The sequence below is a fragment of the Branchiostoma lanceolatum genome, chromosome 2 (assembly GCF_035083965.1).
Source record: "Branchiostoma lanceolatum isolate klBraLanc5 chromosome 2, klBraLanc5.hap2, whole genome shotgun sequence".
Lineage (NCBI taxonomy): Eukaryota > Metazoa > Chordata > Leptocardii > Amphioxiformes > Branchiostomatidae > Branchiostoma > Branchiostoma lanceolatum.
The window spans coordinates 1,466,030-1,489,851 of NC_089723.1; the positions used below are offsets into that span (position 1 = coordinate 1,466,030).

Sequence of the window (23,822 nt, forward strand, 5' to 3'; positions counted from 1 at the left end):
GTGTGGCCTAATAACTCAAATTGAGGAAAAAAGCCTGATGCAAAATTGCCAACCAGCAAAGCACTGCAATGTGCCTCTAACGTTATGTACAACTTTCTTCAAACACCCGCACCTTTTAAGTATTTGTTTTCTGTGCCTAACTGCTGTTTAAGGGACTGGGAAAACTATTGAGGAGTTTGACATGTCTTACGCTATTCGGCCTTCACTAATATTGACAGACTGTTAAGTTCAGCACGTAAAATGATTTTCCCAAGGGAAAATTTGGGGAGAATGTGGAAAATTTGGTCCAGAATTTAGATGGTAAAACTCCTCTTATGAGGAGCATAGATTTATAAGTCAGGCTACATTTTAGCATATCACAAATGAAAGAGAATGTTACATTGATGAAGGTTAGACATCCAGGTAGTAAGATACGCCATAAATAGTTACTCAAGCAACAACAAAATTTTATCCAGTTGAAAGAAAATGTTCTCTATTGTTTCTGAGGTTTATTTTTTATTATATAATTTTTATTGCGTGTCTAACTTGCATTTTTGCGATTGAAATGGCCAGTGTTGTTATAAACCTTAGGTGTAATGTCTGTTTTTGTAGTGGCCCGCTAGTCATTGCTAGGGCCGAAACAATTCAAATGATTGGTTCATTGAATTTTGTCTTACTAAAGAAATTGATGTAGCACAACAGCAACATCATCTGGGACCCTTAAGTTGTTGTAGGTATTCGCTTAGACATTTTAAAGGTTAGATATTGTACAAATTGAAATGTCTTATAACTTAAAAACCTTTAGCACATTGTAACTAGTAGCCTTTTGGCACCCAATTCCCTATTGGTTACAGAGTTAGGCAGCAGGGAGAAGGTTAAAAACACCTTTCACTTGTAAAAAAATGCCAAAAAATTACAGAGAAAGTTGATCACAATGCAATGTCATTGTGACAAAAGTAAGGCAGTAAATGTGGTTAACATTGTGCTCAGAGTCTGGGTAACCATTGTCAAAAACACTGCAGTGGCTTGATAACAAGCTCACTACACCCCCAACTGCACAATTTCAACAATGATCGAATCGATTCTGTTACTAACTGCATATATTGTCAGGAACTCTTTACAGAGCCTTTACAGATCAAGAGGACCATAGCCAACCGTCCAAATTCCAAATATCATACAAGTAGCTATACCACCGAAATGAAAGCTCTAAAAGCGCAATTTCAACAATGATCAAATTGATTCTGTTACTAACAGTCTCTATTGTCAGGAATGCTATAGAGAGCCTTTACAAATCAAGAGGACATTAGCCAACCCTCCAAATATCAAATACCATACATATATCAATACCACCCAAAACAAAGCTCTGTAAACCCCATCCAAATCACATCACCACTCCTGCATTGTCACCCCCCCTGTGAATCATTGGGACCTCCCCTGCTCAGGACCCACCCCCTGTGATATGAAGTGGTCTGTCCCTGAGTCAGTGTGAACAAACTTGGCACAGACAGTGAATAACTCTCTGGAGGGGAGGCAAGGCCCCCTCTCTCTCACTCCCCGCTCTCAGACACACAAAACTCCTTTCCACAGTCAACCCTATCCAATCAGGAGACCCTCTCCTTCCACCAGAACAACTTTCACTTACGGCTCAAGAACTTTCACTGACGGGCAGACCACTTCTTTGTCGGGAGGTGGCGGGAAAAGTTTTTTTTCCTGTGAGTGGTGCAGTTTGTGAATGTGGACTAAGATGTTGAGAACTACTGGGACGCTTCTTAAAGTGCTGCTTGTCTTCTTGCTGCTGGATGTAAGGAACCGTGGCCACGCTCAAGACGTCTTGGTAAGCTATCTTGTACGTTTGACAGCGTCTTCAAGTGTTTGTGGAATCAGATAGTTTTGCAGCGCAAAGTTTATCAGCACGTTAGACTCGATGCAGTGGTATTTATTTTTTCATCCCAAAGTCTAGGTGACTTCTCTCGTGCCCAAATCTGGAATATCGCTTGATGTTACTTGCCTAGTTATTCTTTGCCCAGTGTTTAGTTAAGTTCCCCACGTGCCGGGAAAGTCTGCTAGGGTTACCTTACAGAAGGGGCTTTGGTAGTGCAAAGTTTATCGCCTTTCTCTAGACTGGAAATATTTATTTTTCCCAGCTAATGACGTAGATTACTTTCCCTGATATCTGGAGAGGGTATAATTTATCTTCATGTTTTTATCTGCCTTGTTCCACATGCAGTGCGACAAGCTGTCGACTTTCTTTTGGATGCAAACAAATCCATAGGGGTTTGTGTTATTATAAAAAGTCTGTTATTTCAAACGTTATCAGATCTTTTACCGTGAGATTTTATGTCCGTGTTTGTCTTTAGTTTGAATGTTTCTGATAGTGAATGTAAAAAAAAATGATATACTGTTACAGTAGTTTTCTTAAGCATAGAGTTTGCTGTTAATGACTTTCACTGTTTCTTAGATTAAGTCTTGAGCAGTGAAAGTGACACCTGGAGGGTTGGTGTTGGTTCAGAGGTGTCCACCCTTCTTAGAGGGGGGTAAAAGGCTCTCACATTCCAACATTTTCTCTACTTCATTCACTGGCCTACTGCACTGTATATACTATTGAGTAGTGTACGCCAAAAATATTTACTCAAGCAACTGGATAAATTTTGAAACAGTCAGACGTTTCAGACAGCGTCCACTGTCTTTCGTCAGTGACTAACGATAAGGATTGGAAAACCAGATTTATACCAAAACTCTGAATAGACATGTTAATGAGGTTAAGACAATCTAGGATGTCTTGACGTAGTCTTCAAAAGAAGGTTAATTCAAGACAAGGTAATTAATGCTAATAGTTCAATTAGCTACTGTTGTTTTAGTACACTATTGAGTAGTGTCTTCAGAATAATGATGTATAAACAAATTAAATAGTTTAATTGTGTACTTTTTTTGTTGGTTAGTTGTGTTTGTAGGCATATACTGTAAATTCAGATATTTTCACTGGGACTTGACTTTGCATATTAAGTTTACTGTTGAAACAATATCATGTAGTACAGTAGCGATACATTAAGGTATTCAGAGATTCATATTTGTGGTGTCTTCGTGGGTCATTGCAAAAGCCACACATTAAAAAAACACAGCAAACATTTAGAAATTTTCAGTATATCATTAAGATGTCTAAACTTTACCCTGTAACATATCATTTTCGAGATTGTAAAAATTACTAACAATATTTACTTTTAGTTTTACTAGTGATGACAAATGTTGAAGCTTCAGTAACTTTACGGACCACCAGCTTTGCTAACAGTTAACAGTCAAGATCCCAGTAAAACTGAACCAACTTTGAAACTCTTCCACCCCTGCCTCAAGTCCAAGCAGATATTTGGGGGGCAAAGTTATTACATTTTCTAGCTAGTTGCTCATTTCACAAATGGCCTCTCCTAGGGCAAATTTGTTCCATTCGTTCGTTCAGACCCTTATACAGTAGCTAGTTCCTAGATGCTCATAGGACAGCAAGTTTCCTTGCTGTTTCAGTCGCAGGGTATATTTTTACAGGGAGGGGTTGTTAGCCCTTCACCTTTAACATGCTTGAGGCACCTCCTCGAAGACGGGACCCCCAATTTACGTCCCATCCGAAAGACAGGTGGAGCCCTAACCGAGATGCCCTTCCTAGGATTGAACCAGGGGTTTCCCATTTACCAACTAATTGGAACCAGGAGCTCAACTTTGAGGCTGCTAGCAGTTGAGCTACAGGGACATCCTTAAATCTTTTCAGTGATTACAGGTGGAAATTGAAACAGTTTGTAACAGGCAGCGTGGAAAACATACATGTACTAACAATCTTGCACCCCAACATCTGCTTGGAGTTTACCCTTGCCCACACACACTGTGCCATCTCCTTACACAAACAGGTAGATGCTGGAACATATTGATTCAAATCAACCAATTAATCACTCTTCAGTCACCAGTCAAGCGAGCTGGGGTGTGGGGGGAACACTGTCCAGTCTCACCCCATGACCTGCACGTTTCCCCTGAGTGTGTAAAAATGGAAGTTCTGCTGCAGTACCAAGGTTACATACCAGGGGGCCCAAAATCAACAGTTACATTCGTTTTCCCAACACCTACCCACATACCAAAAGTCATTACAATCCATCCAGACGTTCCTGAGTTATACTGACTACAAAATCCAGTCTCACCCTATAACCTAAAGGTTTCCCATGTGTAACAGTGGACCATTGAGGGGAATGTAACTGAACTGGCTACTGTATATGTAGGTTGTAACTGCCAGTTACAAACTGTCTTGACTTCGCCTTTTTGAATCATCTTAAAATTGTCTTCACTTCATTAACATACCAATTCAGAGTTTGGGTTTGAAACCTGGTAACTCCAGTTTGTCCTGTAGTCACTGACGAATGCTGTCTGGAACGTCTGACCGTTCCCCAAATTTGTCCAGTTGCTTGAATAATTGTTACCTTCTGAACTGGCAACTGTATATGTACTTATAGCTGTAATAGATTGAGAGCTCCCTAAGGGCTAGAAACACTGTTTCTGCATTTTGTGCATTATCAAACCCTTACAAATAGGATTAGTATTCTTTCTCCTTGGCAAATCACAATTATTAAAGTTATTGATATGTTTTCTGCAAAATTCTTTCATTAAAAAAACGTCAAACCTCTGCACATTAAAAATCCCAGACAAAATGTTCAGCAAATGTATGGTTGCAGATGTGTAACGTCACATGCATTTTGAGCCAAGTCATAAAGTAGCTAAAAGACTTTTAGATTACCTTTGGAACGAGTGTGCCAAAGTTAAGAATATGTTTTGAATATTCTTCAGTTAGAAGATCTCTGTCTCTACTATGTAGAAGTCATGACTGAAATTAATCTTACAGACAGTACCATGTATTTTCAGATGAGACTTGAAGTTTATGTACTATGTATATCGATGTATTTCGAGCCAAGTCATAAAGTAGCTAAAAGACTATACCTTTGGAACGAGTGTGCCAATTTTGAAAATATGGTTTGAATATTCTTTGGTTAAAAGATCTCTCTACTATGTGTAGAAGTCATGCCTGAAATGAATCTTACAGACAGTAACATGTTCTTTCAGATGAGACTTGAAGCTTTACAAGGTTTTTCTTATTGCTTCCAGACAAAATCCAAATCTAAAGCGAGTGTTGTATGGCTGTAAGAGCTTAGTTATGCTGCGGGGCTGTACTATTGTGACAATGTTGATGTGTAACCAGCTACAGTGTAACATAATCATCACAGATGAGTCGCTACATTGCCAATCCAGCCTGCATGTCTAAAGTGTGAACTGTAAATGCCTTTAAGTGCGTCTGGTTTTTATTTCGTGGTACTGGGAGAAAATGAGTTGGTTTTAAGTTGGCGTTTAAAAAAAATAGTAGCACTACAGTCAGTAGGCAAAAAGTTTTGTGGTGGTTTTAAGTTTGCGCTGAAGAGTCAGTCAGCTAGTCTTCACACCGTGCTTCCAAGCAGCTCTGTCCAGCAGGTCGTCCATGGTGAGGCCGCTCACTCACCTCTCACTTCACGCAAAGTCTCCGCAATTTCCTAGCGCACTTTGGTGCAGTCTAGCTTGGTATCTTCATTTGCAACTTATGATATGTTGTTGTGTGATTTGTAAATACATGACTGTGTATAACATTTTCACCATATTATCAAAAGTCTCATTTTGGGGTACAAAAAAAGCATCATGCTTCACCTCAATTGAGGATGACTGCTTTACCTTTGGGGGGGGGGGTACACAGTTTTACAAAGAGCCTACTTCAGCTTCTTGATTTATGGCAACTTGGTTTTGGAGTTGAAGCATAATTGTAGGGTATCATGCCTTTGAACTGTAGGAAGATTCTGACATACATTTCTAATATTTTGCAGATTGAAAGTCCCATACACTCACTTAGGTCATTTTGTTTGAAACAGCCCCAAATCTCTGCAGACAGATGTTCCATAAAATCAGCTCACAGCTTCACGGTTCACACTGGTGCTGTCTGAGTGTTTAACTCTAAGGTTCAGGTCGCACAGCCTCTCTCAGAGCCAGCCTGGATACTGTAATTCTTGATTTGTTAACTGTAACTTAATTTTAGCGGATTTAACGGTCACTAGTCAACAGCTAAAATTTCATCATCGCTTATATTTGATCACTAATATTTGAGATAGTAATGTTTGTTCCCACCTTTAAAATCAAGTGCCATGACCTACTCTATTTTCCCCCAACCACTTTATTTTCCTGTCGCTATATTAAAGTGATTTACAGTATTCAACAGACTTCAGTCTACCTTTAGTAAGACTCAGCCCAAACTTATGCAGGCAGATGTGCCATAAAAGTATAGCAGAGGTTCACAGAGGCCATGATGCTGTCTGAATGTTCAACTCTAAGGTTAAGGTCGCGCAGTTTCTCCCAAAGCCAATCTGGCATACTATATTCAACAGACTGACAGATACTTCAGTCTGCCTTTAGTGAGACTCAGCCCAAACCTATGCAGGCAGATTGTTCATAAAAGAGAGTCTGTAAGGGGGGTCCCGACAATGCTTTACGCTGAATTGAGAAGAACCCCCTATGTATTACGGTAAAATCAAGGAAGTTGTTTACGCAAAATTTGGTCACCTTGCTACGAATTACGTGACTTAGACGGCTTTCTCTACGAATTAGGGGAAATTAAAATAGGCTGCCTACGCCTCACTGAAAAGAGCATGCAAGCCCTCATAAAAGTCTGGGCAGACGGAGGTTCACACCAGGCCATGATGCTGTCTGAATGTTCAACTGTAAGGTCTAGGTCGCGCAGCTACTCCCAAAGCCAGTCTGTTCCACTGAGCCCAGTCCTAAATCACTCATCGACCCTAGGCCGGCAGCCCCGGGAACAACTCCACCGCCCTGAAGCGCCATGAACCTTTGTTTGTTTTTGTCTGAACTGTCGAAAATGTAAATGTGACACAAGATCCACAAAGCAAGGAGGGGGGAGGACGGAGATGGTAATGGCCCGTGAATGTTGTGGTCCTGGAGTGGAGGGACTGTATACAGCTGACAGGAGGGTCATTGTTCTTGGGACTCTTTAGCCAGAAGCTGCACGTGTATGATGATATATGTTATTCAAGCTATTATGTACAAAGAGCATTCCTTCCTTCCCTCCTTCCCTCCTTCCCTCCTTCCCTCCTTCCCTCCTCCCCTCCTCCCCTCCTCCCCTCCTCCCCTCCTCCCCTCCTCCCCTCCTCCCCTCCTCCCCTCCCCCCTCCCCCCCTCCCCCCCTCCCCCCCTCCCCCCCTCCCCCCTCCCCCCCTCCCCCCTCCCCCCCTCCCTCCCTCCCTCCCTCCCTCCCTACTCACCTTTCTTTGCTATTTCATTTTTTCCTTCCATTCTTTCCTTCTATCCCTCCATCTTCCCTTCCTTTTGTCTTTGTAAGCAAGAATGAGCCACTCATCAGCCATTGAAATTGTCATTGCAAGAGAAAGGCTGAAAAGTGGAAATTGTATCTTTGGGTGAAAAATAAAGACCTCATAACAAGATGGTCAATAGAAATACAAGCAGACATTCTAGCATCTGTACATTGTCTGTGAACACATATAGCTGTGAAAGGCTGCATTTTCTGCATGAGCAACTAAACAATAGCGAAACGACTTTCCAAATGCAAAGTGATCGATGTTGGCTGGATGCCCTAAGTGAAGTCTGAATGTGTAAGGAGGCAGAGCAACCTTACATTTCCAGCACCATATGTGGGGCATGTACTACCACTTCTAGATCTCTGTCACCTGCAATAGTGAAGGCCGCCAGAATGCTACCTGCAATAGCCTGCAATGACCCAAGATTATACATGTATATATGATGTAAAACAATGAAATATACGGACCAAATTTCAGCCATTCTTGGAATACAGAAGTACATTTTATCTACAAATCTTATCTACATGTATTTCATTCTTCTAGTATTTATATAGAGATCTTGACTGAATGTTGTTTCAATTTATCTATACATATGGCTGGCTCTTGTATTACATGTATGGGACTTTTGCACAGTTCGAGCTTTTTGACAAGCACACCAGGTTACCCCTATATCATTCTCGATGCTCATTTGTGTGTTGGGTTCTTTAATGTGAAGAGGTTTGGCATTCTTTTAGGAAAGAATTTTGCAGAAATCCTTGTATTGTCCAGCCTTCTTATGACTTTGACATGCTCGAAAAAAGGGAAAATAGCATGAATGTCGGTTGGATGGATTCGGAATGAAACACAGAACGACATATCACCGTTTTTCTCCTGCCAAGGTCGTTAGGTGTCCCTGCAGAGGTCAAATAGAGGTCATCTCACATCTTAAATTGTTATGATCTCCACCAGGGTAATTTGGCTCCAAATTCCTGTCAGCAGACCGTGAAATATGAGACTTGGGACCCAGGTAGGCAAAATCAATTCAATTTCTCGGTTCTTGGATTAGAAATTGGAAATTCCCTGGGACAGAAATTTGCTTCATTTAAAAAAATTTCACCATAAAAAAACAAACTTCATGACATGAAATTGATAAAATTGTATTCTCATAAGCTTAAAATGACAGCCTTAATAATGAATATTAAAATCATGGGCTCCCAAACAGTAAGTGGGGCGGAAAAAAACCCTTAAAGCTGGAGACAGCCCTGGTGTGGACATTACTGTTACACGACCAGGTCGGATAATTGGGGGGGATGAGTGACCTTGCCGCCCAGGGGTGGGGAGGGGGGCGGTGTTCTATTCTCTGTGTGCTAATCAGCTGAGATAATTCCAACAGTGGGAAGCTGTGGGAACACTAGACAGGCCGTCTCTGGCTGTACGTTCGTACCCTTGTAGACTGTACACAAAATGTAGCTACCTAGTGAAACATAGGGCAGCAAGTTTCATTGCTGTTTCAGTAGCTGGGTATATTCTTACAGGTATAGGGTTACCAGCCCTTCCCCTTTAACATGCTCCAGGCATCTCCCGGAACATGGGACCCCCTTCCGAAAGAAGAGTGCAGCCCCAACTGAGATGCCCTTCCCAGGATTGAACCAGGGTGTTCCAACAAATTAGAAGCAGGAGCTTAACTGCTATCTACAGGGACAGTCCTTCATTTTTTTTTGTCTGAACGACCGAGAACCGATGAGTTACATTGTCGTGGCCTTGACCTTGGGTCCATGCCATTGCAGCAGGTAGTGATTTGTAGGTCAAGTGGACAGCTAAACACAGTGTCGCTGGCAGCGGTGATTTTCTGCATTCTTCTCGTATGTAACGCTACAGGAGCCTTGTTAAGGAGTTATGCATCTGTATCTCTATTTGCATTGGTCCGCTGGCTCGCGTAGAACCTCCCGTCGACGCAAACTACATGTACCGGTTTCCTGCGCTGAAGGCGCCGCATGGTTTTGTAACATGGAACGGTTTGTCTGTATCAGTTGACTGAATGGTGTGGTTGTACATGTATTAATTCACTTTATCTTCACGGTAGCAAAATTTCATGATGGTGTAAGGAAAACGGAAAATTTCACTGAGCTTTAACTTCACAGTGGCGGAAAGTGATTTACAGAACGGATGTTTGAAGGAATTATGAATAATAACAATAGTTTTTTTCACTGTGGTGATAAGTTCATAGTGACGATTTGAGCAGGCTCAAATATGCTAATTAGCCGTTCGAACCCTAGCTCACGTGATCATTAGACACGTCATCCACGCCATAGCCACGCCAGCGTGCTAGCAGTAACACGGTTCGAATTTCTGAGTGAATTTCTCCGTTATAATCTCCGCCTTGTGCCCTTTACTCGACCATGGTGAGACGGAAACGATTCCAGGTTGCGGCGAGGAGTTGATCCTGCACCCGAAGGGTAAAGGGAGTAAGCATTGTGAGGGGATAGACCCTCCTTCCGAGCGGGTCAAGGACCCTCCCCCACCACATGGCCAAGAGAAGGACAACGTGAAGGACTCGCCGGAGGAGACGGAGCCGCCGTCGCACGAGAGCGCCACTGCAGAGCTAGAGAAGAAGAAGGAGGCCCTGCTCGAGCGGCTGGCTAAGGTAAAGTTGGAGAGTGAGGTCGCCGCCTTGGAGGACGAACTCAAGCAAGCACAAGCAGCTATGGCGGCCCGCGCGACCATTACCGGGAAACCCCTACAAACCCCTAACAAGATGGTGTTAGGAGAGGGAGGTATCACCTTACAGCAGCTACGCGAAAACGCAGCTCTGCAGCACGCAGTGGACACCAAGTACGCGCTATCGGGAGCCGGAAAGAAGAGGAAAGACGAAGGTAAGCCGCTGTCCCCAGAAGCATTCGTGTACAACTTAGACAGCTCCGAACCGAAGAAGTATGATGAATTGTCTCTCGGAGAGTTTGTGTCCGGATGTATGGCGTTGTTGCGTTCTGAGAATCTGCCACGTTCGGAGTTGCTCGGCCGTCTCTCTGTGCTGCAGTATTGCTTCGACAGATTGGCTAGGTACAAGTGGGCTCACGTGCGTACTTTCCATGCTGCCGCGGTCAGCGAGGCAATGAGCGTCCCAGGCGTGTGGTCGGACTGGGCGCATTTGAAGGAGATGTTTTTCGACGGAAATAAGGACAACCTCAAGCCGGCGGATTCCGGTGATGGCGGCACGTCAACACAGACAGTACCGCAGATATGCTGGGGCTTCAACAAAAACAACTGTTTCCTCTCAACGTGCCGTTTCGACCACTGCTGTCGATTCTGCTGGGAGAGCAAGTCAATGAAATACAAGCACGCAGAAGCCGACTGCGAACGCAAGAGGCGGGAAACCAAGCAGACGCGAGTGCAGACGGCTGACACCACTGCGTGATAAGCACGCCCACCCAAGGGCACGGGGACCGGCTCAAGAGCCGGGGACACTACCGTGCGGAGAACTGTGAGTTTGGTTTCTGTTTGTCCACGTCCGTCTCCTTCTAGTAGCCACGTTCAGCTCGCTTCTGTCAGTAGTTTTCCGTATTTAACTCGCCACAGTGCGGATAGTTTCAACAGCCTTCCCTACGCAGATTGTAGCGATGTGTCAATCAACACAGACGATAGTTCTTGTGTTTCCTTCAGTAGCGTCCGACATTCAACTCGCCACAGTGCGGATCATGTTTACAGTCTACCTCCCACTGACGGTAGCGACATGTCCATCCGCTCAGACAATGCTCCTCGTGTTTCGGACAGTTGTTTACAGTTTTAACAATACAGATATGACAAGAATTGGTACAGATTCTTTCGTCTCGTTTCCCCTCCAAGAGGGCGTCGCCGCCAGGCAAAGTCAGATAGTTCTCGTGTTTCCTTCAGTAGCGTCCGACATTCAACTCGCCACAGTGAGGATCATGTTTACAGTCTACCTTCCACTGACGGTAGCGACATGTCCATCCGCTCAGCCAATGCTCCTCGTGTTTCGGACAGTTGTTTACAGTTATGACAATACAGATATGACAAGAATTGGTACAGATTCTTTCGTCTCGTTTCCGCTCCAAGAGGGCGTCGCCGCCAGGCAAAAGTCAGGTTTACTCTAGAGCAGCCGATGTTTCCATGACTGTACATCCCCCAGCGGGCGTTGCCATGAGGCACAATTCGAGTGACGGTTTTCAGGTCGGGTGTACCTGCGACTCTACAAGTGATACTCCCCCAGCGGGCGTTGCCACAAGGCACAATTCGAGTGACGGTTTTCAGGTCGGGTGTACCTGCGACTCTCCGAGTGATACTCCCCCAGCGGGCGTTGCCACAAGGCACAATTCGAGTGACGGTTTTCAGGTCGGGTGTACCTGCGCCTCTACGAGTGATACTCCCCCAGCGGGCGTTGCCACAAGGCACAATTCGAGCGACCACCTCAGCCGCTGGTCGACTTCGCAGTACCACGAGAACGAATTCAAACGCCTGACGGCCGGGCAGCGCACAGCCAGCGTTGTTGTCTGCCCACGACATTTCGAGTTACTGACACACTTGTAATCCTTCCGGGTACCTGCACCCTGCTACGGCGATTGGACTCAGACGTAGAGGACGCAAAGCTGTCGGCTTTCGCGGCGGGCACTTTCGCCAATTTCCGACCGCAGTGGAGCGCATTTCTACTATTCTGCGAGTTTTTCAAACTACCTGCTCTACCGACTGACTCGAAAACTCTCACCCGTTACGCACAATTCCTTACGCGCTCCTTGCGGAGCCCGAGTAGCGTCCAGCTGTATGTACACGGGGCACGCATGTTGCAACGATTTCACGACTTCGAGCCGCCCGAGAACAGCTTCGAACTGAAGCTCGTCGTGTCTTCCTTCCGTAGAGGTTCCCCACATGTGCCAGAGCGAAAGCTCCCTATCACGCCTGCCATCTTGCTCAAAATCCGGGAGTTGTTGGACCTGACAAGGCCCATGCACGCCACGCTGTGGGCAGCATTCTGCGTGGCCTTCTCCACATTGCTACGGAAGTCGAACATAGTACCGCGATCACAGTCAGCATTCGACCCACGCGAGCAGCTAACGCGTCGCGCCATTCAAGTTTCCAAGGATGGACTCCTGGTTCAGGTGACTTGGTCGAAGACGATCCAGTTTCGGCAAAAGGTGCTTCTCCTACCTTGCCCGTACTGCAAGGGCATCCCCTGTGTCCTCAGTACGCATACGTCAATATGTGTAACATGATCCCGGCCGACCCAGACGGGCCGGCGTTCCTGGTCCCAGGTAACGGAGGCGGACTCATCTCCCTCACCCATGACACGTTCGTCCACCACTTGAAGTCGTTATTATCCGCGGCAGGCTTCACCCCAGGGAGTTATTCGGGACATAGTTTCAGACGCGGCGGGGCGACTTACGCGTGGCACTGCGGTGCTGACCCACAGGTGATTAAACTGTTAGGCGACTGGTCTTCAAACGCCTTCGAAATGTACTTGGACTGCTCCTTCGACAAGAGGTGCGAGTATTCCAAGCTGATCGCGGAGAAGCTACAGAACAGTTCGCTGGAGCCACCAGATTAGTCTATTGGAGGAACTGTTTAGCGACGACTGACTCCCCAGAACAGTTCGCTGGAGCAACCAGATTGGTCTATTGAAGGGACTGTTTAGCAAAGACTGATTCTCCAGATGTACTTGCAGTAGAAAGACTTCCTTCACGAAGCGGACTCCTATAGACATTATCAGCAGCCAACTTCGGACTCTAGTACTAGTAGCGGCTGGTTCAGTATGACAGCACATGTCATATAATCAAGTGTTTAGGACAGTGTTTATACATTCGTCTTGTGGCTTAGAGACAATGGTGCAGTTGTTTAAAATAGTTACCCACCTGTTAGGTTAAGGTTATTTACTCAACTGTTAGGTTACGGTTGTTTTAGTTTGCTCACCTGTTAGCCTTAGGCTGTTTAGTTTGTTTAACTGTTGGTCGTCAGTCTTCCCTAGCTTGCTAAGCTGCACTAGTCTTGGCGCTGGCTAATTTACTTACTACTAGTTTTGCTGTTACAAACAACGGCCGTATACCAGTTGATGCCACCAGTAATATCTATCGGCAGCTCACACTTCTTCACATTCCTTGGTACCGAGGCCTAGTTGCTACAGACTCTCAGTAGCTTGTCACCACTGCTCCACCACGCTCCTCTCGTCGCACTCCCGCACTCTCCCCTACTCCCATAATCTCCCGCTGGGCTTGGTCTTGGTGTTCGACAATCTCTGCTATATATTAAAGTTACCAAGCCCATTCAGGCTCCTCCTCCTTCTTGTGTGAGAGTGCGGATAATTGTGACGATTTGAGCAGGCTCAAATATGCTAATTAGCCGTTCGAACCCTAGCTCACGTGATCATTAGACACGTCATCCACGCCATAGCCACGCCAGCGTGCTAGCAGTAACACGGTTCGAATTTCTGAGTCCCGCCCACCCACCCGTGTTCGACAATCTCTGCTATATATTAAAGTTACCAAGCCCATTCAGGCTCCTCCTCCTTCTTGTGTGAGAGTGCGGATAATTGTACAGAGGTGACCGTGAAAACAGTGAACATAAAGTTACAGTGAAAGAAACAAGAATAACATATATGACTGTCGATTGCCCTACAGTGTAACACACCAGCTTCGCTGGCATATATACCAATTATACATGTAATTATGGTCCCTTATCTAAGTCCTGAGGTATTACAAGCTGTTAGATTTTTGATGATAACGATGTCCACTCAAAAATTATTGGAAAGAGCAAGATTAATAACTTAACACTTAACACAGACTCTATAAGGTTTCCAGGTCCAGTAAGAATGTCGTTAGAGCATCGTTTGTATTTAGAGTAATAGTTTTGTCCATCCAGGTTGTTATTCTCAGGAAAAGATGGTTGAGAAACTTTAGGTTTCATTTGGCATCCGCCTTGGATTCGATATTACCGGTAGTGGTTGCTGGCTTCCCTGATTATTTTTCTTGCTGCGCCACAAAAGAAGAAGAAATAAATGTGTCAAGTCCGGGGACTGTGCAGTGTTTACTAGGGGGAGGGTTGGTCCCAGAAGGGGAGAATCATTTTTTTTCATCTGAAGCTTGAAGTACAGCCAGTTGGTACCCATCTGAGTAATGAGGCTGTTGTAGTGCCTTTTCTATGCCCTTCCTCGATCACGGGACCCCCATTTACCGTCCCTTCTGAAAGACAAATGCAGCTCCATCCAGTATGCCCTTCCCCGGATTGGAACTGTGCTCTCGCAGTTAATGATAATTTTTGAACCAGGAGCTCAACTGTGACTTTTGGTGTTCAGATGCATTGTATCAGTAAACTGTGTTTGGAATCCACGTACTAATGGTGAAAACTCACATCCAGCAGTAACATTTTTGAAACCTGACGTCCCGATATTGGGACCCCAATATACGCCATGGATTTATTAGGGACTCCACTGAGGTCTGGTACGAAATACAAATTTACTATGAGTTGTTGTGGGAGAGATATTTGGGAAAAAGGCTTGATACGACCATACAATTCCTCTTGAGACTTTGAAAAAACCTGTTGCCGTTCCGATGTTGGTGGCCCCAATATCACTACATTTGCCGTGTTGTCCTTTGTACAATTTTGTGGCTTTCCAGACCAGACAGTAGCTGACATCAAAGGCCACAGGACAGGTCTCTGTCATGGCAACACCTTCCCTTTGTGATGGGTGTTTTAATCCTGATGATCAGGTGCAGATGCGGAGAAATCCCCGGGTTGGTCTTATTGTAAGGTAGCTCTTACATAGGGGCAGGGACAAGGGAAGGTGTTGGTTCTTATTTAACAGGTTTAAGACAGTTTGCTGCATCCTGGAAAAGAATTTAACTTTGTTCCAACACAAATGTTACATTGTATGTACTGTTGTATTGTAAGGTACACATGTATGATGTAGATCCTTCACAGGGAGGCAGGGACAATGAAAGGTGTGGGTTCTGGTCTCACAGGTTAAGACAGTTTGCTGCATCAGAGAAAACAATTTAACTTTGTTAACAAGTGCTCCATTTATATATAAAGTAACACAGATGGTCTTTGATATGCACCCTTATCCACCTTTTTCAGTTTGAATGGCACAAATATCTTGCCATTTGTTTCCCAAGACATTATACAACTGTGCAACATAATGAGCAAATGTTATCCACCTTTGTCAGCTCTTTTACAGTACAGTCTGACTTAGCCTTAACAAAAAGGTACAAAGGTCTAGGTAGAGATCTCTTCATGAATAGCTTTGGCCTTTATATGGTGCCTTAATATGTCAACATCAGGCACAGCATTACCCGAGAGCTAGAAACAACTGCAATATATTATACAGTCTGCCTTATCCTAGCTAAAATTGTGCAACAAAAGGTACAAGAGGCGTTACATCTAGGTAGAGATCTCTTTGTGAGTAGAGCTCTAGCTTTGGCCTCTAGTATTATGGTGCAGGTGAAAAATTGATATGTCAACGTCAGGCAGAGCATTACCCAATTGCAAGAGCTCGAAACAACTACCCTACAGTCTGCCTTATCCTAGCTAAAGAGGCGTTACATCTAGGTAGAGATCTCATTGTGAGTAGAGCTTTAGCTTTGGCCTCTATGGTGCAGGTAGCTTGGATGCCAGATCCCCAATCTCTAAAATATCTATCAAGTGAACACAATAGATATTTTAGAGTTTGGGGGTCTGGAATCCAGGCTATGGTGCAGGTGAAAAATTAACATGTCAACGTTTGGCACAGCATAACCCGAGAGCTCGGAACAACTACCCTAACAGATGTTATAGTTGTATAACGCCCGTGCCTTGTGCGACCTTCGCTTGTTCGTCTGAACGTCAAATTTACGACCTGGAACGGCAAAGCATGTCGGGGAAGAAGCGGCAGTATTTGTTCGAGTCAAGCCAGCTGGGCGGCACTGGGGAAATTTAACATCGGCTTGGCGGCTCGACCTGTCAACATGAAAACAGGAGGGGAAAGTTTGTGCCTTGGTTCACACAGTACTGTTGATCTTGAAACTTTCAGGGTGGTTTTTATTTTCATGGTGACCACCTCTCCATGACACTGCGAATATGTGTTTCCAATGTACATGAATGTTACCAGACTGCACTACATGTACAGAATTGTTTCAATCTCAAATCTATAGCAAAAACCTCCTTTTACATGTACCTCCTACAGCGAAATAAAACCATCGCGAAAGTAAATGAATCTTTCGTATATTAAAGGGAGCAGGTATAGTCACAATCAATTAGTTTTTCCCAGCTTTGAATTTTTTTCTGTCCCACTAATTTCTTTGAGAGCCCTTATTGTTAATTCCTGCTTGGGGATGCTGAAGGTGACCTGAGCCCAGAGGCCATCACTGAAATGGCTACTGACCGGCAGACGTGGAGAAGGCGTGTGATCGGCCGCTGTGCGACCGACCGATGATGATGATGATGATTGTTAATTTTGGTTGTTAAATCGGTCATTGTAAGCTTGCGAAAAACTGTTTTCATCAATTTCATATTATGAAGTTCAGATTTGTTTGGATGGACGGGGTGAAATTTTTTTCGTCCCAACAACAAGCAAATTTCCGTCCCGGGTCGGAGTGATGGGTCCTGGAGACAGCGCTGGGTTGTTAACTGGGTGAGTTGAAGGGGTGTTAGCTCTGCTGTAGAACACAGGACCCTGGGTCGTTAACTGGGTGAGTTGAAGGGGTGTTAGCTCTGCTATAGAACACAGGACCCTGGGTCGTTAACTGGGTGAGTTAAAGGGGTGTTATCCCTGCTATAGAACACAGGACCCTGGGTCGTTAACTAGGTGAGTTAAAGGGGTGTTATCTCTGCTATAGAACAATGTTTGCGGAACATGTCCCGTCGCAGGTATCCGGGATGGGCTGCGAGGGTGGGTTTATTATTGTTGGCAAGTTGGTGTCAGGATAGACACCAAACTTTACTGATACTTCCTGCACTGGACATTAGTTAGGGGAAGATGCCACGACCACAAACTTTTATTGTATTTTATTGCTTTCATATCCTGTATTCTGGAGTCAGTTAAGGGAGGGGTTCCTCTGAAGGAGCGACTACACCCTGGAACGATGATGATGATGATGATGATGATGATGATGATGATGATGATGATGATGATGATATCCTGGATGCCAGACCCCAATCTCTATAGTGAATCAAGGGTACCTGAAAAACTGGCTTGCCTGAATGTAGGTTCCTTGTATAATTAAAATAAATAAAATAGTATCTATCACATAGATATCATAAGATTGAGGCTAGTGCTGTTGCTTTAACTTAAGGCCATATAAGTTAAATTTGTTGTTTTCAGATTTAAGAAAAAAACCTGCTAAACTTGACTGTAGATGAAAATATGCACATTGCTATACCCAGGTTCAGGCAAGGGAATGAATATACAGTCTGTAGACAGAGATTACTATTCAAAACTGTCAAACCTCTGCAAAATAAAATAAGGACCACCAGGCTATCATAACCACTTCTTGGTAGTCCATTAGATGATTTTTCCTGTCTATAGTGCCCACTTGTCTTCTGTGACCATTTTTGTCAAGTTCTTTGCTTGAGTGATCACTATGGACCCTACAGTCCAGAAGTTGGAGTGCTAACCACTAGATCAGATTTACTACATTTATACATGTATGTACAACATAGTATATGATCTGTGAATAGTTTCATCAGGTCGGTAAATCACCAGATAACAATGACAATGACAATTACAATGAAGTTTATTTATTCATGCCCAACAGAGGGCTAAATGCATTACAATATCAAGAGAATACTAATAAAACTAGGCTATGCTTAAACTATGATTTACACGCTTCTTCTCTCTTCTTGAAACATTTGTAGACAAATTCACAGAGTTTTTTCATTACATGTGATTAGCTGTTGACAATGTGCGAACATTTCCTCCTTTGTTAAATGTACATATCTTCGGTCTGGCAATATGGCACTAACAAGTGTTTTATTCAAGCCGACATTTCAGTGACCGTCTGTCACCTTCCTCAGGGCAATTCTTACTGGTTTGATTACTCACTACAGCCAGGTATTGAACCAGTCAGTATTGCCCTGAAGAACGTGACAGACGGTCACCGAAACGTCGGTCCTGAATAAAACTCTTGGCTGTGTACAGAGAAGGTTGTTATCCAGTGTGCATGATTGTATACACATGTTCGTCCTTGAGTTAGAGAAAGACCAGGCGCAGTTTTCATCAGTAGTTGGAGAAATAACAAGACGATTCTACTCCATTTAGTCGGGAGGAAATTTACAGCCATCAGAAATTGGATGTGTTTAGGTCGTGAATCACTCTATCCAACTCAAGATGAAAATTTGCAGCCTTTGTTTTCGCTCAAAGAAGTCTTATATGGTGTGTTGATAGCAGCGATCAGGCATACTGTAAAATTGTAGAAATGTTGGCGGTGGTTTTATGTTCGCGGTGAACTCTTTACTGCGAACTTAAAACCACTGCGAAAGGCCATCCCATTGTGTGACTGTAGCGCTAGTATTGTTTCAAACGCGAACTCAAAACCACCGAGAACACTCCATTTATATGGTGTGAGGATAGTAGCCATCAGGCATACTGTAAAATTAATGTAGAAATCTTCACAGTGGTTTTATGTTCATGGTTTTTGCGGTGAACTCTTTACTGCAAACTTGACTGTGACTGTAGCGCTACTATTGTTTCAAACACGAACTCAAAACCACCGCGAACACTCCATTTTCTCCTTACCATGAAATTAAATCCCCGCGAACATTTCTGCATTTACAGTACTTTAAAACTAAGCTTTTAATCTTTACAATCTTAGTAGTATCTGTAGCAAATCATATGAAGTCTGTAGCAGGCCATACAAATTTTAGTTGATGGATTGACAACCATACAGGCATGTTTGGATAAGGCAAACACTTAAAGAAAACCATACTTCATCGCTGCTTAGCATTGATGCTTCCTTGGAACAAGAAGCCTGAGGGTATGAGGAAATCCGGCCAGTCAAGAAACAAGGAAAGGCAAGATAGATACTGTTACAGTTACAGCCTGCTGATAGAGCTTATGGAGTGTTGTCCACCTTCAACTCAAGTTCAAGCTTTTTTTCAAATTATCTTTTATTTTGATAATTGAAAAACATTTGCACCCAAGATGACTATATCGGAGAAATAGAATTGACGACAGTAAGCTGCTATTGCTGGAACTATACCGTTATCCAAAAAAATGAGATGGTCCTCTAAAAGCAGATTTAGTGCCTTTTTACTACCTTCTGATGCAAGTTCAGGAAGCCATAACCCTGATAATGCGGCTGTATTTTCTGAGTCAAGGCCAAGGCGTTTACAGCCCTGCTTATCGAGGAATGTGGAGTATTTCTGTGTGAATCACGACTGTCCTCCCACAAGGGATGAGATTTGTAGCTGTTGATTTTACTCAGTTATCAAGAATTCTTGGAGCGTGAAATAGTAAATGCTGAGGCAGTGGGCGTTATAAACTTCCTGACCAATTGCTGACGTCACCGTAAAGACTTTTAATGGTTACAGAAGGCAACTGTTGGTTTTAATGGAAATTAAAAGGGTAGGCTGAAAAGCCTGCCAGATCATGTTGAATATCCCCCAAATTGTTTTGAAACACGAAAAAGAACGCAGAGTTTTTGCTAACAAAACCATTGCTAGAGGCCACCTGTTTGCCAGTGTTCCGTACCTCAGTGTGGGGTCCGGGCTTGTCAGAATCAGCGTGTACTTGTGAGACAACCATAATCCATGTTTAGGCCTCCGTGCTACAACTTTGCCCGATAGAAATATGTGATTACATACCATTGATCTCAAATCATCAATTATCGTCTCTGCTTTGGAGAGAATCTTTTGTACATGGGGCCACCTGCTTTACGTCAGCAATTAGAATTGAAGACATGACATTTTAAAAAGTGTTCACTAGGTCTTTAAGTATGTGTTATCACCAATATTTAAACCATTGCACCTTAGATGCACTGTACTTGTATGACCCCAAGTTCTAGGTTTACTTGTAACTACTAGACATATGCCTAAAGCGGCAAACATCTGCATGTAAAAGAACCCAGCACACCTATTGAGAAGACTAGGCATGGGGTGACCTGGTGTGCTTGGCTAAATATGTAGGCCATAGCGAATCCGCATTATACTACTATATAGCTATCAAAAAAGTGTCATGCTTCGTCCCCAGTTTGAGATTCAACTGCTTTAGTCCCCCTTTACCAATTACACTTACGTACACATACAAAATACAAGTAGAGAGCTACGCGGTTTGGGGCATGAGATGTCTTTAATCTGTGAAACTGCTCTGTGGTAGAGGCTTATTGGTTGTACAAAGACATCAACGGCCAAAGACTGTGGTCTTGGCAGTCACAACACAAACTGTAATGTATTACGTACAGTGTTGGTAAGTTTAAACAGTTTTATGAGTTCTTAAAAAAGAATTGAAATTGCAGCAGGGGCGGGATGGTGGTAACATTGCAAGGGAGGCGAGCCGGCAGTTCAGCACGGTGGATGTCGCAGAATGAGCGTGGCACAAGCGGAGGTCAGAAGTTGCTTCTTCCAGAGTAATTCCCTACGATTGGTCCAGACCAATCCTACTATTTTACTATCAACATTGAGTATACTGTACTGTACTTGTATGTTCTAAGCCGCTATTACTATTAGAATTTCAGACGCATGAGTCCCTCCAAAACTAGGTCAGTCTGCTGCAGGGTGAGAGGAGGCATGATGAGGGCAGCGCCCCCTGCCCCCTGCTGGGTCTGTGTTTGTTCAGCGATTACCTGCCACTGATAACATGTCTGTCTTTATCAGCTATTTACCCACACACAGCTCTGGGCAGGGCTAGTGTGGGGAGTTCAGCTTGGCCACTCAGCCTCTGAGATGGTGTTTGTTGATAGCCAAAGGGATAAGACAGTATACAATAGTGACAATACTGTATACTCTGGTCATGCAATCCTTCACAGCATGTACGAGCTTGGGCTGACCCTAGAGATGTGCCTCCTTGCAACTTTCGGTTTTAGAATAGGGATGTTGCACACTGGGAGAAAGTTTCTACATGTGTACATTGTAGGATGCCAGAATTGTTTCTATGGACAACATATACTGTTGATGAACTAACAAACTAACAGCTACAGTTAGTCATGGCAACTATTCTTGCAGGGCTTCTCTTGCTTGCAGCCTTGTACTTGAGTTAGAACAGTCTGAGGGGAAAGTGGTCTTCAGTGCCCCAAAGTTTGTCTTTGCAAGTTCAAGTTCTTCATGAGATAAGGAAATGTTTATATGATGCAAAAATCATGAATACCCAACTCTTGCATATTTGAATCATCCTCCATCTCAAATCACCAGCAAAAATATGCATCCTCCATCTCAAATCACCAGCAGTGTAGTTTACATTTGTTCAAACCTAAACTCCCCCCCTGGTGTGCTGATGATGTGCTTTATGGACTGGTGTGTAATGGACCACCTCCCCTGGGAGGATGCACTAATGAATCTGGGATTTCCTGACTTCCTGCACAGAAGCTGGCCAAACACTGCTTACTACTTACTACATCCTGTACAGGCAGGGATGTCCCCTGGACCTACCTGGCCCTCCTCCCCAGAATTTGCTTGGCAAAGATTAAAAATCTAAACTTCTATCTAAAAGTCTAAACTTCACAACATGAAATCGATGAAGAGGTATTTTTGTAAAATTCACAACTACATGAAAGATAAGTTGCACAAATACATTTTTTTACTGCTTATACATCCTGTACCAGTCTGCACTAGCTATGCTACTGTATGACCCCGTTCATACTAAATCGCGTAAATCGCGAAATCGCGTAAATCGCGATAATGTGGCTTAGTATGAACGCTCAAAATCGCATTTGAAATCGCCCGAAATCGCTTTCCGCGAAACCACCTCCGGAGGTGGTTTACTCGCAATTTGCCTGCATTGCGACTTAGTATGAACGCTTGAAATCGCCTTGATGTGCGTTGGGCGCTTTACTTTGGATATTGACCCGGTCATGGGTCAAGGGGTCATCTGCAAATTCAGTCTTTCCGCTCATTATACGATGTTCATCTACCTCCTAGCTTGTTGGAATATTACGCCAAATGCGGCGGAAATATGTCAGAATCGGGCGGCGATTTTGGCGTATGGAATGACGAAAACGCATGTACTGATGGCCATCTTCGGGAATGTGGGGATTCAGAAGAAACTCAAGGGATCCCACCGAAACCAGAGCGTGTACGCTGAAGTGGCGACTGCCGGAGTTGGCCAAATACGCGAAAACATGGAAGTAATGCCGCACTATTAAAGGTAAAAAAACCTCAAGATGAAGTACAAGAAGGTCATTGAACACAACAGTAAGAGTGGTGACAATCGAATAACGCGTCCGCCGTTTATCAAGCTGTTGGACGCGATTTTACAACTCGCGCTCGTTCGACCCCTGGTGTGAAGGAATGCGACTCAGGGCGATTTCGAGATTTCGCGATTTGTGCGATTTAGTATGAACGGGGTCTATGACTCAGGAGCTATAATAGGTTTGGATTCCAGGCTAATGCAAAAGTTAGGTGTGACAGGGCGCTCAGTGTGATATGACCAGCTGCTGCCGCGCTGCGTGTCTGCAAAGCTGGTGTGTTATGCCATTTCCAAAACTATTGGTCTACTTGAATGTTCTGGAAAAAAAGTTATTTTCAACCAACTCTTCACCATTTCAATTTGCACTCCATCCTGCGAAGTACAACATGTACATGTACTTGACAATGTCTGCAACCAAATTTACCCAAACTAATGTTGTCTGTCTATGTGTGTGTGTGAACATAGTAACTCAGATTGTCTTCATATTTGGTATGTGGTGTAATGAGATTTTGGGCCCCTAGCTACTTTCTAAGATACTACAGTAGAACTTCTGGTTTTGATATCTTTTTAGTTTGATTTAAAAAAAAAGAAGTTTCAACCAACTCTTCACCATTTCAATTTGCACTCCATCCTGGGAAGTACATGTCCATGTACTTGACAATGGCCTTGTGTGCAGCTACTCGCAGTAACAGCAGCTGAGTAATGATGCTTTCAGCTGAAGTTCACCCACTCCCAATTCCTCCCGCTCAGTCCCTTTGTGTTCCAACCTCTTGTGGTGTCGGATTCCTGATTAGTGGTTTGACCCCACGACCCCGCCGCACTTGACCTCTATGTTGGGACACGGAACTCTTTTGTCTGAGAACAATAGAGGAAAGGTCACCCCAAGGACATAGACATGGGCGGCTTGACCGGGCTATCGGCTCAATTTTCTGCTGTTTTGTGCCGGAAATTTACAACTTTGACATCTGTAAATCTGTCTCAAAAATTACTGAAGATCATCATTATTTGAAAGCCAATTATTGTCTCTGAAACTCTAAAATGAACAAACATTGATATGTAAAAAAGGAAAGAGTAAGAATACAAAAGTTTAGCATATATTATATCATAATATTGTGATTATCTCTTGTATTTCATGTGTTGCACACCATTGCTGACGCATAACCCTTATTTGATTG

At 43.8% G+C, this 23,822-nt stretch overlaps 1 protein-coding gene across 6 annotated transcripts in view; it reads left to right on the plus strand.

Annotated features, from left to right (window-relative positions):
* Positions 1-23,822, plus strand: part of LOC136427157 (thrombospondin type-1 domain-containing protein 4-like) — a 146,512-nt gene that overhangs the window by 39,280 nt on the left and 83,410 nt on the right. The window contains exon 1 of one of the 6 annotated variants that reach the window (XM_066415920.1): positions 1,468-1,813. The exons of the other annotated variants lie outside the window; for them this stretch is intronic. Within the exon in view, the coding sequence (XP_066272017.1) occupies positions 1,712-1,813 (102 nt within the window). The 5' untranslated portion in view covers positions 1,468-1,711. Of the gene's footprint in view, positions 1-1,467; positions 1,814-23,822 lie in introns of those variants that run through there. 6 annotated transcript variants of the gene reach the window in all.